Here is an 11,960-nt window from a genome sequence, read left to right as displayed (position 1 = left end):
GGACATGAATTTAGTAACCAATGAGCTGGTTCTATGTATGTACTCCCATTTTTTTAATTCAACCAGATTTAGAACCAGATTGGCGCGGCGGTGTGGCTCAACGGGCTAAGCGTTAGGAATACGCTCGCCACCGCACCCCTAATTACTCTGCGTGGGTTCGCAGGTTCGAATCCCATGCAGAGATGGTTATGTGCGAGAGGATTGCTGGACTCCTCGCCGTCGTTGGGTGGTTCACGTAACCGCTGGTCGGTTATGGCTTCCTCCACCACCAAGTCCATGCTTCCGAAAACAAACAATACAGTAAAATCAATCCCATACCCGACTTGGAATGGTAACCGGACGAGAGGCCGTGGTTCGCCATATGGATAAGCCGTCTTATCGGCTTTCCTCTCCCCCGGGATAAATATGTAAATCATATCATATCAGATGATTTGTATAACTTGACCATTGCCAGATTGCATTGTTTTGTTGTTCTTCTGTCTCAAATGCATCAAATGTCCCATGAATAAAGTTCTAAATTTACTACTCAAGCTTTACGGTAGGGCACAGTACTACAGATGTGTCCGATTGCGCCGAGCTTGTCTTGATAATAATTAGAACCAATCGCAACATGCATCGGCTGCCATGTGACAAAAATTCTGATTTTTTGCAAAAAACTCTCGAATGATATGGTAAAAAAAAGTTTTCTTTGGTAAATTAGAATTTTTTTTCAAGGAATCCAATGGTGATGTTTTTAGATTGTGCTTCTTTTTAGATTATTGCACAGTGCCAGTTTGCCATTTTGAGTCGATTTGGATGCCTAGACCATTTGGTAAATGAGGGGGTTTGTACTCACTGTTATAGATGATGTCCCTTAATATGGGGGCTATACTTAGAATTGGAGAACTGTGCCCCACTACTTCAACAGCTCATACAAACACTTCAGCACTTTGCTATTACTGTATATAAAAATATTTTTTAGCCTGTAATATATTCATTATTTTTCATTCAACGTTAGCATGCATGGCATACAAAACTTGACTTTAATCAAGTTTCTGACAATGTAAAATTGCAAAATCAATGTTTGTCTAAACTATTTTGCTTAACTGACTTCAATGTCTATGAATTCACGCATGCAAGTCTCCAGGTTGAAAATGAAGTTGAAATGATATTCCGTATTCAAAAATAATAATTCGAAATATTGAAATATTTGATTTTGGGCATATATGATTTTCTTCATTTAAAATTGCTATTTAAATAATATTGTGTCTTCTATAAAAGCAGATCTTAGTGTGATAACAGAATAAAGACATTGGACCGTTTATTGGATTACTGAGCAATATGGAAATGATTCAGGAATATTTTGATCATGTTTATGATCATATTCCCAATATTGAAATGACTGGAATACATATTTGGGTGACCATCACAGCAACACTTGCTGTTATTATTGTTACAATTTTGCATTACCATTACAAGCAAATAAAAAAGCCAAATGTTGAGATAAGACTTCCAGATATAAAACAAACCAGAGGTCCAAGATTCCGCAAACGTGATAAAATGCAATTTTTTGCAAGAAAAGTTTTACGTAAAGGTAAAGATGCGGCGTCACGTCTTCAACGTCAAGCCTCAGCGATCAAGGAGGGTGTTTCTGTCCCAGAATACAGTCGTTCAGGTAGAAGACTACACAAAAGAGAGAGGATGTATATTCTAGCGAAAAAAATGTTTCGTGTCAATAGAGAACCTCCAAAATTATTGAAGAAGGAATTGCCGCCATCTATGTTGGAGGCAGACTTATCAGAAGATTTTCTTAAACCGAATTTACCAGAGGAGGTGATGTATCTGTTGCAAAGTGTTAAAGTTTTTGGTCATTTTGAAAAAGGAATTTTTCTTCAATTATGTCGTCATATGGAAATATTAAAAATAGAAAAAGATAAGTATCTTTTCAGAGTAGGTGACCCCGATGAATTCATCTACGTTATTCAAGAAGGACAAGTAAATTTATATATTGTTGAAGACGGTTTGGAAATTAAATTGAGTGAATTTACTACTGGTGAAAGCTTGCATAGTTTGTTAAGTATTTTGGATGTGTTGACTGGTCACTCTGCCCCATATAAAACTGTTTTTGCTCGTGCTGTAGAAAATTCGACAGTCATCAGGTTGCCTGTTGAGGCATTCAACATCGCCTTCGAAAACAGGCAAGACGCACTCGTGCAAATTGTTCAAGTTGTGATGACAAGAATGCAGCGTGTAACTTTTCTTGCTTTACATAATTACTTAGGTCTCTCACAAGAATTATTGACTCCTGCTAAAAATGTCGGTGGAAAAACGCTATCCATCCATAAACTTTCTCAATCTAGAGAATCGTTTGGAACAAATAGTCAATCGTCTTTCGATGAGATAGAGACAATACAGGAAGATGATGAAGTGGATGCAGCTGTTTTCCTTGAAAAGCCACCACCTATAAAAGAAGTGTTACCTAGAAATAAATCAAATCCTATTATGGTACCAGAAAAGTCGAAAAAACTTCGTTTTGGTGAGTTTGATACTGTTGTCGATGATAATGATAATGTTTTCCACAGACAAACAAGTTTACCAGCTCAAAGCAGACAAAGACAACAATTGGCTGATCTGCTGAAGCAAACATCATCTGAGACAGCAGCCAGAGATTTACAAAGTCAAGATGGATATATGAAAAATTTCAGTCGTCATCGAAATAGTATTTTGTCTGCACCAATTGATACAGAAAGTAACTTGACTTACGGTATAGATAAAAAGCGTCTTGTTTCACAAGAAAGTTTTGAAGATGCCAATACCATGGTCGAACTAAATGAACCTGAAATTCTTGAGTTGGTTATTCAAGATATGCTGAAAATATTTGGGATTGATAACCATGCAATGCTATTAGATAACGTAACACTTCTCAAAGTACCACAAAACTTTGAATTGATTCAAGAAGGTGACCAGGATGTCTCTCTCTACTTTGTTGTGACTGGAACACTTTCTGTATATCAAGCTATCCAAGATCATGAAGCATCAGACGAAACAAGAAACGTGAATTTATTTCATGCCCATCCTGGTATGCTGACTGGACAATTGGCCGTCTTGACTGGAGAACCTTCTTTCTTTTCTGCGCGTGCAGTTAAGAATTCTATTATTGCAAAACTGAAAAGGAACGATTTTTACACTATAATGCAGGAGTATCCTCGCATGGTTCTCAACACCGCTCATACTGTTGTACAGAGAGTGAGTAAGTTCACTCGTCAAATCGATTTTGCTCTTGACTGGACGATGGTCGAAGCTGGAAAAGCTTTATACAAACAAGAAACTCTAAGTGATTGCATGTATATCATTTTGCATGGTCGTTTGAGATCGGTACGTGAAGTCGGAGGCGGCAAAAAAGAATTAGTTGCTGAATATGGCAGAGGCGAGTTGGTTGGTATGATGGAAGCACTACGTGGGACAAGTCGTACAGTATCCATGCATGCTGTACGAGATACAGAGCTTGCTAAAATTCCCGAAGGCCTTTTGAAACACATTAGGCAGCGTCATCCTGGTGTAGTGTCCCATCTTGTATCTCTTATGTCAGATAAATTGATAGGGTCTATGATGTCAAATCGACAGTTGCATCGCAGCCATCCAGCTGAATTACTATCACACAAGCATCATATATCAGAAGAAACTAAATTTGCATATGGTGATGTGTCTAATCATCTTGCCAACCTTTCAACAGTTGCAGTGTTGCCTGCAAGCAGACATGTACCTGTTGATAAATTTACGATGGAGTTGGAACATGCTTTATCTGCTATTTGCGATCAAGTTTTACATATGAATAGTGATACTATAAGAAAAAGGCTTGGACAAAATGCACTTGATTCTGCCAATGAATATAGACTCACAGGGTGGTTGGCTCAGCAAGAAGATCTTCATAGAATTGTTTTGTATCAGACTGATACTTATATGTCTGATTGGACAAAAAGATGTGTCAGACAAAGTGATGCTGTTTTGATTGTTGCCTTAGGTGATGCAGGACCAGAAGTTGGTGAATTAGAACAGGAATTGGAAATTTACTCTGTTCGTGCTTTGAAAGTTTTGGTTCTTCTTCACAGACCTGAAGTGTCACAGCCAACTAGAACTGCTGATTGGCTTAATGTAAGAGGATGGTTGACTGAACATCTTCACATTAAAGCATCTAAGCGGGTATTCACCAAAACTCGTAAATCGAAATTGAGAGAATATCGTGAAAAGTTGGAGAAACGTGAAGTTGATCGATTTAGTGACTTTTCACGTCTTGCTCGATTTTTAACTGGAACTTCAGTGGCACTCGTACTGGGTGGTGGAGGAGCACGTGGCATTGCGCAAATTGGAATTATCAAGTGTTTACTAGAAGCAGGAATACCTATCGACATGGTTGGTGGTACTTCTATTGGTTCTTTCATGGGAGCTCTTTGGGCCAGTCATCGAGATTTGTCGATGGTTCAATCACAAACAGCTATTTTTTCATCTGAAATGGGATCGTTTTTACCAAAAATATTTGATCTTACCTACCCTATAACATCAATGTTCAGCGGTTCTTCATTTAACAATGGAATTCACATGATTTTTAAAGAAACCCAGATTGAAGATCTCTGGCTACCATACTTTGCAATAACCACAGATATCACAAGTCCAAAAATGAGAGTACACACAGATGGATCACTATGGCGATACATAAGAGCAAGCATGTCCTTATCTGGATATCTACCACCTATTTGCGATCCAAAGGATGGGCATCTTCTCATGGATGGTGGATATATTAATAACTTACCAGGAGACGTAGCTAAATCAAGAGGAGCTTGTCGCGTAATCGCTGTTAATGTTGGTGCGGCCACTGAAACCGATTTTACCAACTACGGTGACCATTTATCTGGTTGGTGGCTTCTTTGGAAAAAATGGACTGGTAGATGGACAGGACATGTCAGAATTCCTGACATGAATGACATTCAATCACGTCTGTCTTATATCTCATGTTTCTATCTGATGGATTTGGTTATTCACAGTGACTATTGTACCTACCTAAGACCGCCTGTTACAAAGTATACTACGCTTGAATTTTCCAAATGGAAAGAAATTCTGGAGATTGGATATGAATATGGTAGAGAAAATTGTACAGAAGAATGGGGACGGAAATTTTGGAACGATCTTCATAATATAAAAACGGAACAAAGTCCTGGATCAGCTTCGGAAGAAACAATGACGTTCTCAAATGTAAGAAGAAAGTCCTCAATTGCTAATTTAAAGGGAAACACTTCATTTACGGATCTTTCAGAATTGTTAAGAAGAAAAACATCGGATGCATATTCCGCTGATCTTTCCGACACTGATTATGAATTAGGATACGATTCATCACCTGAAAATATTGGAGCGATGTTACTCGGACAACAGAGCGATGAACAGGATGGTGTTGTTTCCGATGGAGATACAAGTAACTTCCACTCAATGATGGATGTTGGATCTACTTCAGAAGAAGAAGAAGATGACGCTATTTTGAGGAAATTTTCTTCTCAGAAAGTTCTCAGCTCATCTTTATGAAGTATTTGTAAAAATAAAATCATCAATAATCACATTCACACTGATGATAGAAGAATCACTATATGAAGCTAACTCAATCTTTGAAATAACTGCTTTAGTATGTATAGTATACTGGCTTATTAGTATTTCATTTTTTTTATTAATTCCGCTAGCATTATTGCATGATTGATGCTATGAAATATGAATAAGTTTTAGTCAGAAGTGATTTTGTGTGTAAAATTTTCATTTTAGTACCAATGTTTCATGGTGCTTGTGCCTTGTCACACTCACTATACCCTGTAACATGCCATAATCTATCGTATATGTGAAAAAAAATCATAAATCATTGAATATACTTGCAAAGCTAGTGTTTTCATTAGCACAGTTTCCACATTTCACAGTATTTAGAAATTTTGCTTAAAACTTGGAATGGCACCTTTATGGTAAATATAAGGATTAAATCTGTTGCAAGATATTGGAGGAAGAAAATCAAAAAGATTAATTTGACAAGCCTATTTATTAGTAATAAATTACCCATGTTATATTGATTTGAAAAAGTTTGATTTATTCAGATTTAGTACCTATTTATTACCCAGTGCTTACTTATATGAAACTTTCAACTTTGTTTAGATTTTCTTTGACCTGTAAGATTTGTTTAATTGATCAAATACCTTATACATACACCATTTTTTATCCTTTCTATCATTTTTCATGAGATTATTGTGTCTACTCATACAACAAATCTCACAAAATATCAACCTTCAAACCTCTCATTTTATATCCCAATTACAGAATATCTACATTTCGTTGTTGTATAACAATCTGCTCACTAATAATGTGCTTGAAATGGTATCTAAATTATCCATAAAATGAGGAATTCAAAATATGAAACAGATAATTTTGAATTGATTCATTCGGTCCATGTCGGAAAATAGTCTTTTACATTATTTCATCATCAGTGGCTTACTACATTTGCAATTTTTTTTTTCTATTTTCCATTGTATTCTTGTTTTCTATAATCACATGTTAGGATGTAACTTATACACACATACCGGTAGTTAGAAAAATGTTTAATTAAATGGGCATGATTTAAAAAGGTAATAATAATCTAGATGTGTTATTAGAAGACTGTTTGATAATATTAAAAGGTTATGGAATTATCAACGAAATTCCTGTTACTCAAGAGTCGACTTAAATTTGATGTCCATATTTGATTCTAAAATCTATATATACTATATACTGATGAACAATTGTGTTTATTTTTGTTTGTACATTTATTAGCATAAAATGCATAATTGTTTTTTTTTGTTATCGTAAAAAAACATGTTTTACTTAACCATACTGTTTGGAGCAAAATATTCTCTTTACACCTTTTATCTACATTTACTGTATGATTAGTAATTTTGATTTACATTTCTTTCCTGTTAGCTTTCATGCTATTATTAGCTATGTACAAATTTAATCTGTTTCATTTTATGTAAAAATTATATGTATAATTTGAAGGTGTTATCTAAATGGTCTTTGAGTTATTATTCAGTCTAACTGTGCGTGCTTTCTGACCTATGCCAGCTAAGATAAATATAAATTTTCTTGTGAAGGCAGATGTTATTTGCATTTTCTTTAATTGAAAGTTCTACTTTGATTCTACAATGATTAGAGCATGTGCTATTCATTAAATATAGTTAATTGTGGCTTCTGTTTGGTGTATTCCTAATTTTTTTTACCTAATAGGAAATATTTTTCACCTAATTCAAGGTACCTAAAAATGATTCTCACAAATTTGTAATTTTTATTTTTAATACTTATATATGCTGAATCCATCCTTCTATACTTCGGTACTTGAAAAAGCCATACAAAACATAAGAGAAAGTACATTACTTATTATAATGAATACCTCTGTAGTCATTTAATGATAAAATTGGACGTATTTCTCTTATTTCAAACCTTGATATAGTTTTTTAAGGATCACATTTTGTGAGAAATTTCCTTATCGGTTGGTCACAATTTTCATTTTGTCCTTCATATTTACCAATATTTGTTCAAATTTCAGAATGATAGAACAAATGATAGAACTATTTTCACTTGTTTGGTATTCTACCATTTTTCTTTGTGTTTCATTGTATTTTGAACATTTGGAATTCATTTCTTTAAAAGTAGTTATGATATATAGGCTACTAAATTCCACTTCATACTGGCTATATCCATAAATAACTATCATTTCGGATTATGTGATTAAAACCTCCTCGTTTCTCCCTCATCCGGGTAACCCTATTCGTTATGTGTTGAATTCTGTACCAATATGTTAATTGGTAATGTTACAATTCAGTTTTTCATATCTTTTGTTCTCTTTACCATATGTTTGCATGAACTGTGATCAATTATTTATCTTTTTATGTAGAAATATGATGAACACTATGCTTATATTATTACTTATGAAATAAATAGGAAAAAGACTCATAAAAATGAGTGAATATGCTGGTTTCGAACTTCTAGAAAGGTGAGATTAGTGATTGTTGGTAACTACTGGAGATAACAGATAGAATTACATCTAGGGTGAAAAGAGGGGTTTGGGGGTCGAAACCCCCCCTTTTGGAATGTAAAAAAAAAAAAACATTTTCCTGTATCATAGATAGCAATTTTTCGTAGCTTTAAATGCTTTTTAGACCCTCAAGACTAATAAAAACATGCGTATTCCAGCGTTCGATCGGACCCGCTAGCTGTTTCGATCTAACTTGCCAAATAAAAATTTCAGAACTCCCCCCTTTGAAAATTTCTGGCTACGACCCTGAATGTACTTGTGTAAAAACATTGATCAGAAACTAAATGCAATCATATAATTTTCATGATTGTTATCATCTTGTCATAGGTTTCAACGCAACTGGGGACAAATCAGTAAAGATGGGACTAGAAATATTGCCTTGATAAAGGTTTGCAATATATTTTGTTATAATATTATGGTGAAATAATCAAACTGAATGTTGTTTTAATTAATATAGACAAAATGTGAATCAGAATTTTTAGATGTTTTTTCTCCATGAGTAATCAATAATGTTGAGTCAGTGATAGCTTTGTCACCACAACCTGAGTATATTCAGCTAGACATTTTTGAAAAAGTCTGGCAATGTGCGCAGATGCACGAAACATCTCACTACATTTACTTGTACATGTAATTTGATTTAAATCTTTGTTATGTTTAGGGATGGCCAAGTAATTTACTATTTCAAATGCATTCTAGAATAATATTTTTGAATATTGACTACGGTATGCTCTAAATTAGGTTAAGGTTAACAAGGAATACTTATCAATGTATACTCAATGGGTTTGAATTTGGAAATTCAGGTAAACATCGATTTAATTGGTTCGCTGTTTATACAACTATTTCTTGATATTGTTAGATTTCTAATGTTCAAAATGAATTTTTTTAATGAAACTCTCTTGATTCGTTTATAAATCAAGAATTTATTTAATAAAGTATTTAATATAGCTACTTTCGCATATTTAATTTGTTTTGGATATCCCTTGACACCTTTAAAGAGAGTTTTATGTTTCTAGAACATGATGGCCATTCTTTCTGCAGTTCAGAAGAAATATCTCCAAATGAATAATCAGTTTTCAAGATTTTCCAAACATTTAGAAATGCTTCCCTCCATGATTGAATCTGTTGATAACATCACTATCAATTTAGGTATGCTGTGTGGACTAAACTTTTGATTTGTGTGTCGTAAAATTTTTAGCAGAATATTTAGTCATGATGGGATTTACATATTTATCCCGGGATTAGCCAGTTATTTGTTTTTGGAATCTGTGACTTGATGGTGAAGGAACTGACGAGTTCAGCAATCCTCTCGCACATACCTATACCCACACTGGATACGAACCTACGAACCCACGCTGGGTAATCAGAGGTGTGGTGGCAAGCGTATTCCCCACTTTTATCACAATGCGCCACTCCGCCGAGCTCATTGATTCAGTTGAGCAGGTAGCAGAGTATATGCTGAACTTTTTTACAAGTTGTGAAGTGTTGAACAATCGCGAAATCAAGCCATTCATTCAGCAAAATCCTTGATACATTTACTAGTTAATTACTATTGCAGATTTCTTATTTCTGCAGGTAGACTAGAAGGTGACTTCAATGATATAGAAGAAATCTTATTATTACTTGAATCAGTTTGTGATGAAGAGGAAGAAGTTGATAAAATACTGAAGAAAAATGATGAAGTTCATGCACTTAGAATAACAAGGCAGTAAGTATATCTAATACAGTTTGAATAAAGGACATAAAATTTATCTTTTATTTAAAACTTCAGATTACATTTGAGTAAAGTTTCTTTTTTTTTCGCCTCATTCAAAGTTCTGTATGTTGTTCTATACATTTTCTATTGTCAAGAATGAATAAAATGGCTTAAGTTGTTTTTTTAGATATACAAAACATAACAATCCCAGCAAACTATTGCTTTGTCCCTGGGCAGGGTGATGGGAAGCATTTTCTGGTCATTCAAAACAAATTTACAAGCAGTCACAAAAACTTGATGGAAACAAATAATTTTTTTAGCAGGTGTAAGTTTATATCGCCATATTTGTCGGAAAAGTCTTTAAGTACTCTCTAAACACGCAGTCTGATGTGTAGAATCTAACTTGACAATCGAGTGAAATAAATTATCACGAGCATCTATCAAATTAAATGATTGTTTCTAGAATGATCTTTTTTTATGAATGCAAATGCAAACTTGTCATGATCAATATTACGGGCAGAGATCCTGTGGCGGAAGTAGAAGTGCAGCACGATGAAATATGATTAATGATATTAATATTGACGACACACCGAATCATTACCTCGTTTAACTGAAGTCGCCCATAAAAATAAGACACAAGAAAGCTCTTGATGAGTCACCCTGTCTGACACTATTATCAATAAAAAATAGATCTTCACATGTCACATCCTCTATTTGACAGATATAGAATTGCCTCAATATAGGTATTCATTTGGGCTTATGAATACCTTAAGAACAATAAAAGCAATCAATATACAAGAATAGATAGTGAATGACTGTGTTGACGGCGCATATGTATGTAATGCAATTAAGCAAGGATTGAACCTTTGAAATCCTTTTTTTTTCATCCTATTCAGCGAATAAGGATCTCATGGCCCAGAATACCAGCCAAAGACACTTGTGAAAGTGTGAATTTCATAATGCCATGAAAGACTGCTTTAACACTTCAGAAATATTCAAACCGCATTCCTAATATTTTTTTAGTGCAGTCAGCATATAACCAATGAGGATTGTCCGAACCAACCATTCTGCTTGTATGTTAAGTGTCCAAGTGGTTGATTACTCCAAATTGTTATACTTCCAAACACTACTATGTATGATACAATGATAATTAGTCTGAATTTGTATGGATATATTAGATACTGATAACTAGTAAATTGAATTTTTTTTTTCAGGAAGGAACTCGAAGACCTTAAAGGCGAGTCTCGGTTATTTTTATTGTGCTGTCACGCCACGAATGACTTATAATTCTTTGAACTTTTGTTTACAGCAAGCCTTGCCAATGAGCATTCTTGTCTATTGGAAGAAATAGAGAAAAATAGAAGGGAGAGAAAGAAAAAATCAGAAGAAGCAATTCGAAAAGGAATCTGGAATTTAGAAGATACTCATACGAAGGCAATTGAAAATGACGACGAAATTGAAGATGCATTACAAGATGAAATATAGGACTTCAAAACTTTTGTAATAATGATTCCAGACTTTGCTCGAAGTGGGGTCGTATCATCATAAAATTTCACTTAATGACTGTTTACCTTGCTTTGATCTCTACATTATGCATTTCCTGTTTGTTATGCGCATAAGATTACTGGTTCTTTGCAGGCGTAATATGGGAAAGCTGATAACGTAACTTGAACCGTATGACGAACTACTTTCTTTCCCGGCTCATATCGGCGAACGAGGTCACATGCACTCATTTGAAAGAGTAATGATAGAAGAGTCTGATTTTATAAATGATAACTTATGTGCTGCTGATAAATTTATTCCAGCAGCAGACGTGTCCGTGATTTTGTTGTAGCATCTTCTACGGTTGGGAGTATTCGAACATTACCTGCTAAATTTCTGCCATGATTTAATGTAACTTCATTGTTGTCTTTTATCAATTTATAGAGCGCTATTCTTATCGTAATTATGAGTTTAAATATGTTTCTGATATCCCAGTCTAATTTTTTATGCTTGATAATTCATATGCTTTTAGCATCACTTCTCAATCGTATGCAATTTCTTTTAAAATTATTGTTTTTCTCTGCAATGATCATTTCTTTATATGCAAACAGTGTGCAATAAACATATTTCCCTCTTTGAAATCATTTGAATGTATCAAACATGTTAATTTTTAAGGACGGTATCTGTGTTCATGACGATCGCAGTAGTCTTGGTAGA

At 34.4% G+C, this 11,960-nt stretch overlaps 2 protein-coding genes across 3 annotated transcripts; both read left to right on the top strand.

Annotated features, from left to right (window-relative positions):
• Positions 1 to 1,250: 1,250 nt before the first annotated feature.
• Positions 1,251 to 7,923, top strand: LOC120329300 (patatin-like phospholipase domain-containing protein 6). Its single transcript, XM_039395882.2, has one exon. It carries the CDS (start codon positions 1,321 to 1,323, stop codon positions 5,548 to 5,550), a length of 4,230 nt encoding a protein of 1,409 aa, XP_039251816.2. The 5' UTR covers positions 1,251 to 1,320; the 3' UTR covers positions 5,551 to 7,923.
• LOC120329301 (dysbindin-like) lies at positions 7,903 to 11,918 on the top strand. Of its 2 annotated transcripts, none has more exons than XM_039395883.2 (6): positions 7,903 to 8,026; positions 8,396 to 8,456; positions 9,082 to 9,214; positions 9,641 to 9,773; positions 10,976 to 10,998; positions 11,071 to 11,918. In XM_039395883.2, the coding sequence occupies exons 1-6, from the start codon at positions 7,992 to 7,994 to the stop codon at positions 11,244 to 11,246; spliced, it is 561 nt and encodes a 186-aa protein (XP_039251817.2). In that variant the 5' UTR covers positions 7,903 to 7,991; the 3' UTR covers positions 11,247 to 11,918. The 2 variants fall into 2 exon arrangements, with proteins under 2 accessions (XP_039251817.2, XP_077974445.1); XM_078118319.1 differs by lacking the exon at positions 7,903 to 8,026 and adding an exon at positions 8,807 to 8,868 and having other exon boundaries at positions 8,423 to 8,456.
• The last annotated feature ends 42 nt before the right edge of the window (positions 11,919 to 11,960 follow it).

Source organism: Styela clava, chromosome 12 (genome assembly GCF_964204865.1).
Source record: "Styela clava chromosome 12, kaStyClav1.hap1.2, whole genome shotgun sequence".
Taxonomy (NCBI): domain Eukaryota; kingdom Metazoa; phylum Chordata; class Ascidiacea; order Stolidobranchia; family Styelidae; genus Styela; species Styela clava.
The sequence above is the reverse complement of the archived record's forward strand: the minus strand, read 5'-3'. Positions and strand labels throughout refer to the sequence as shown.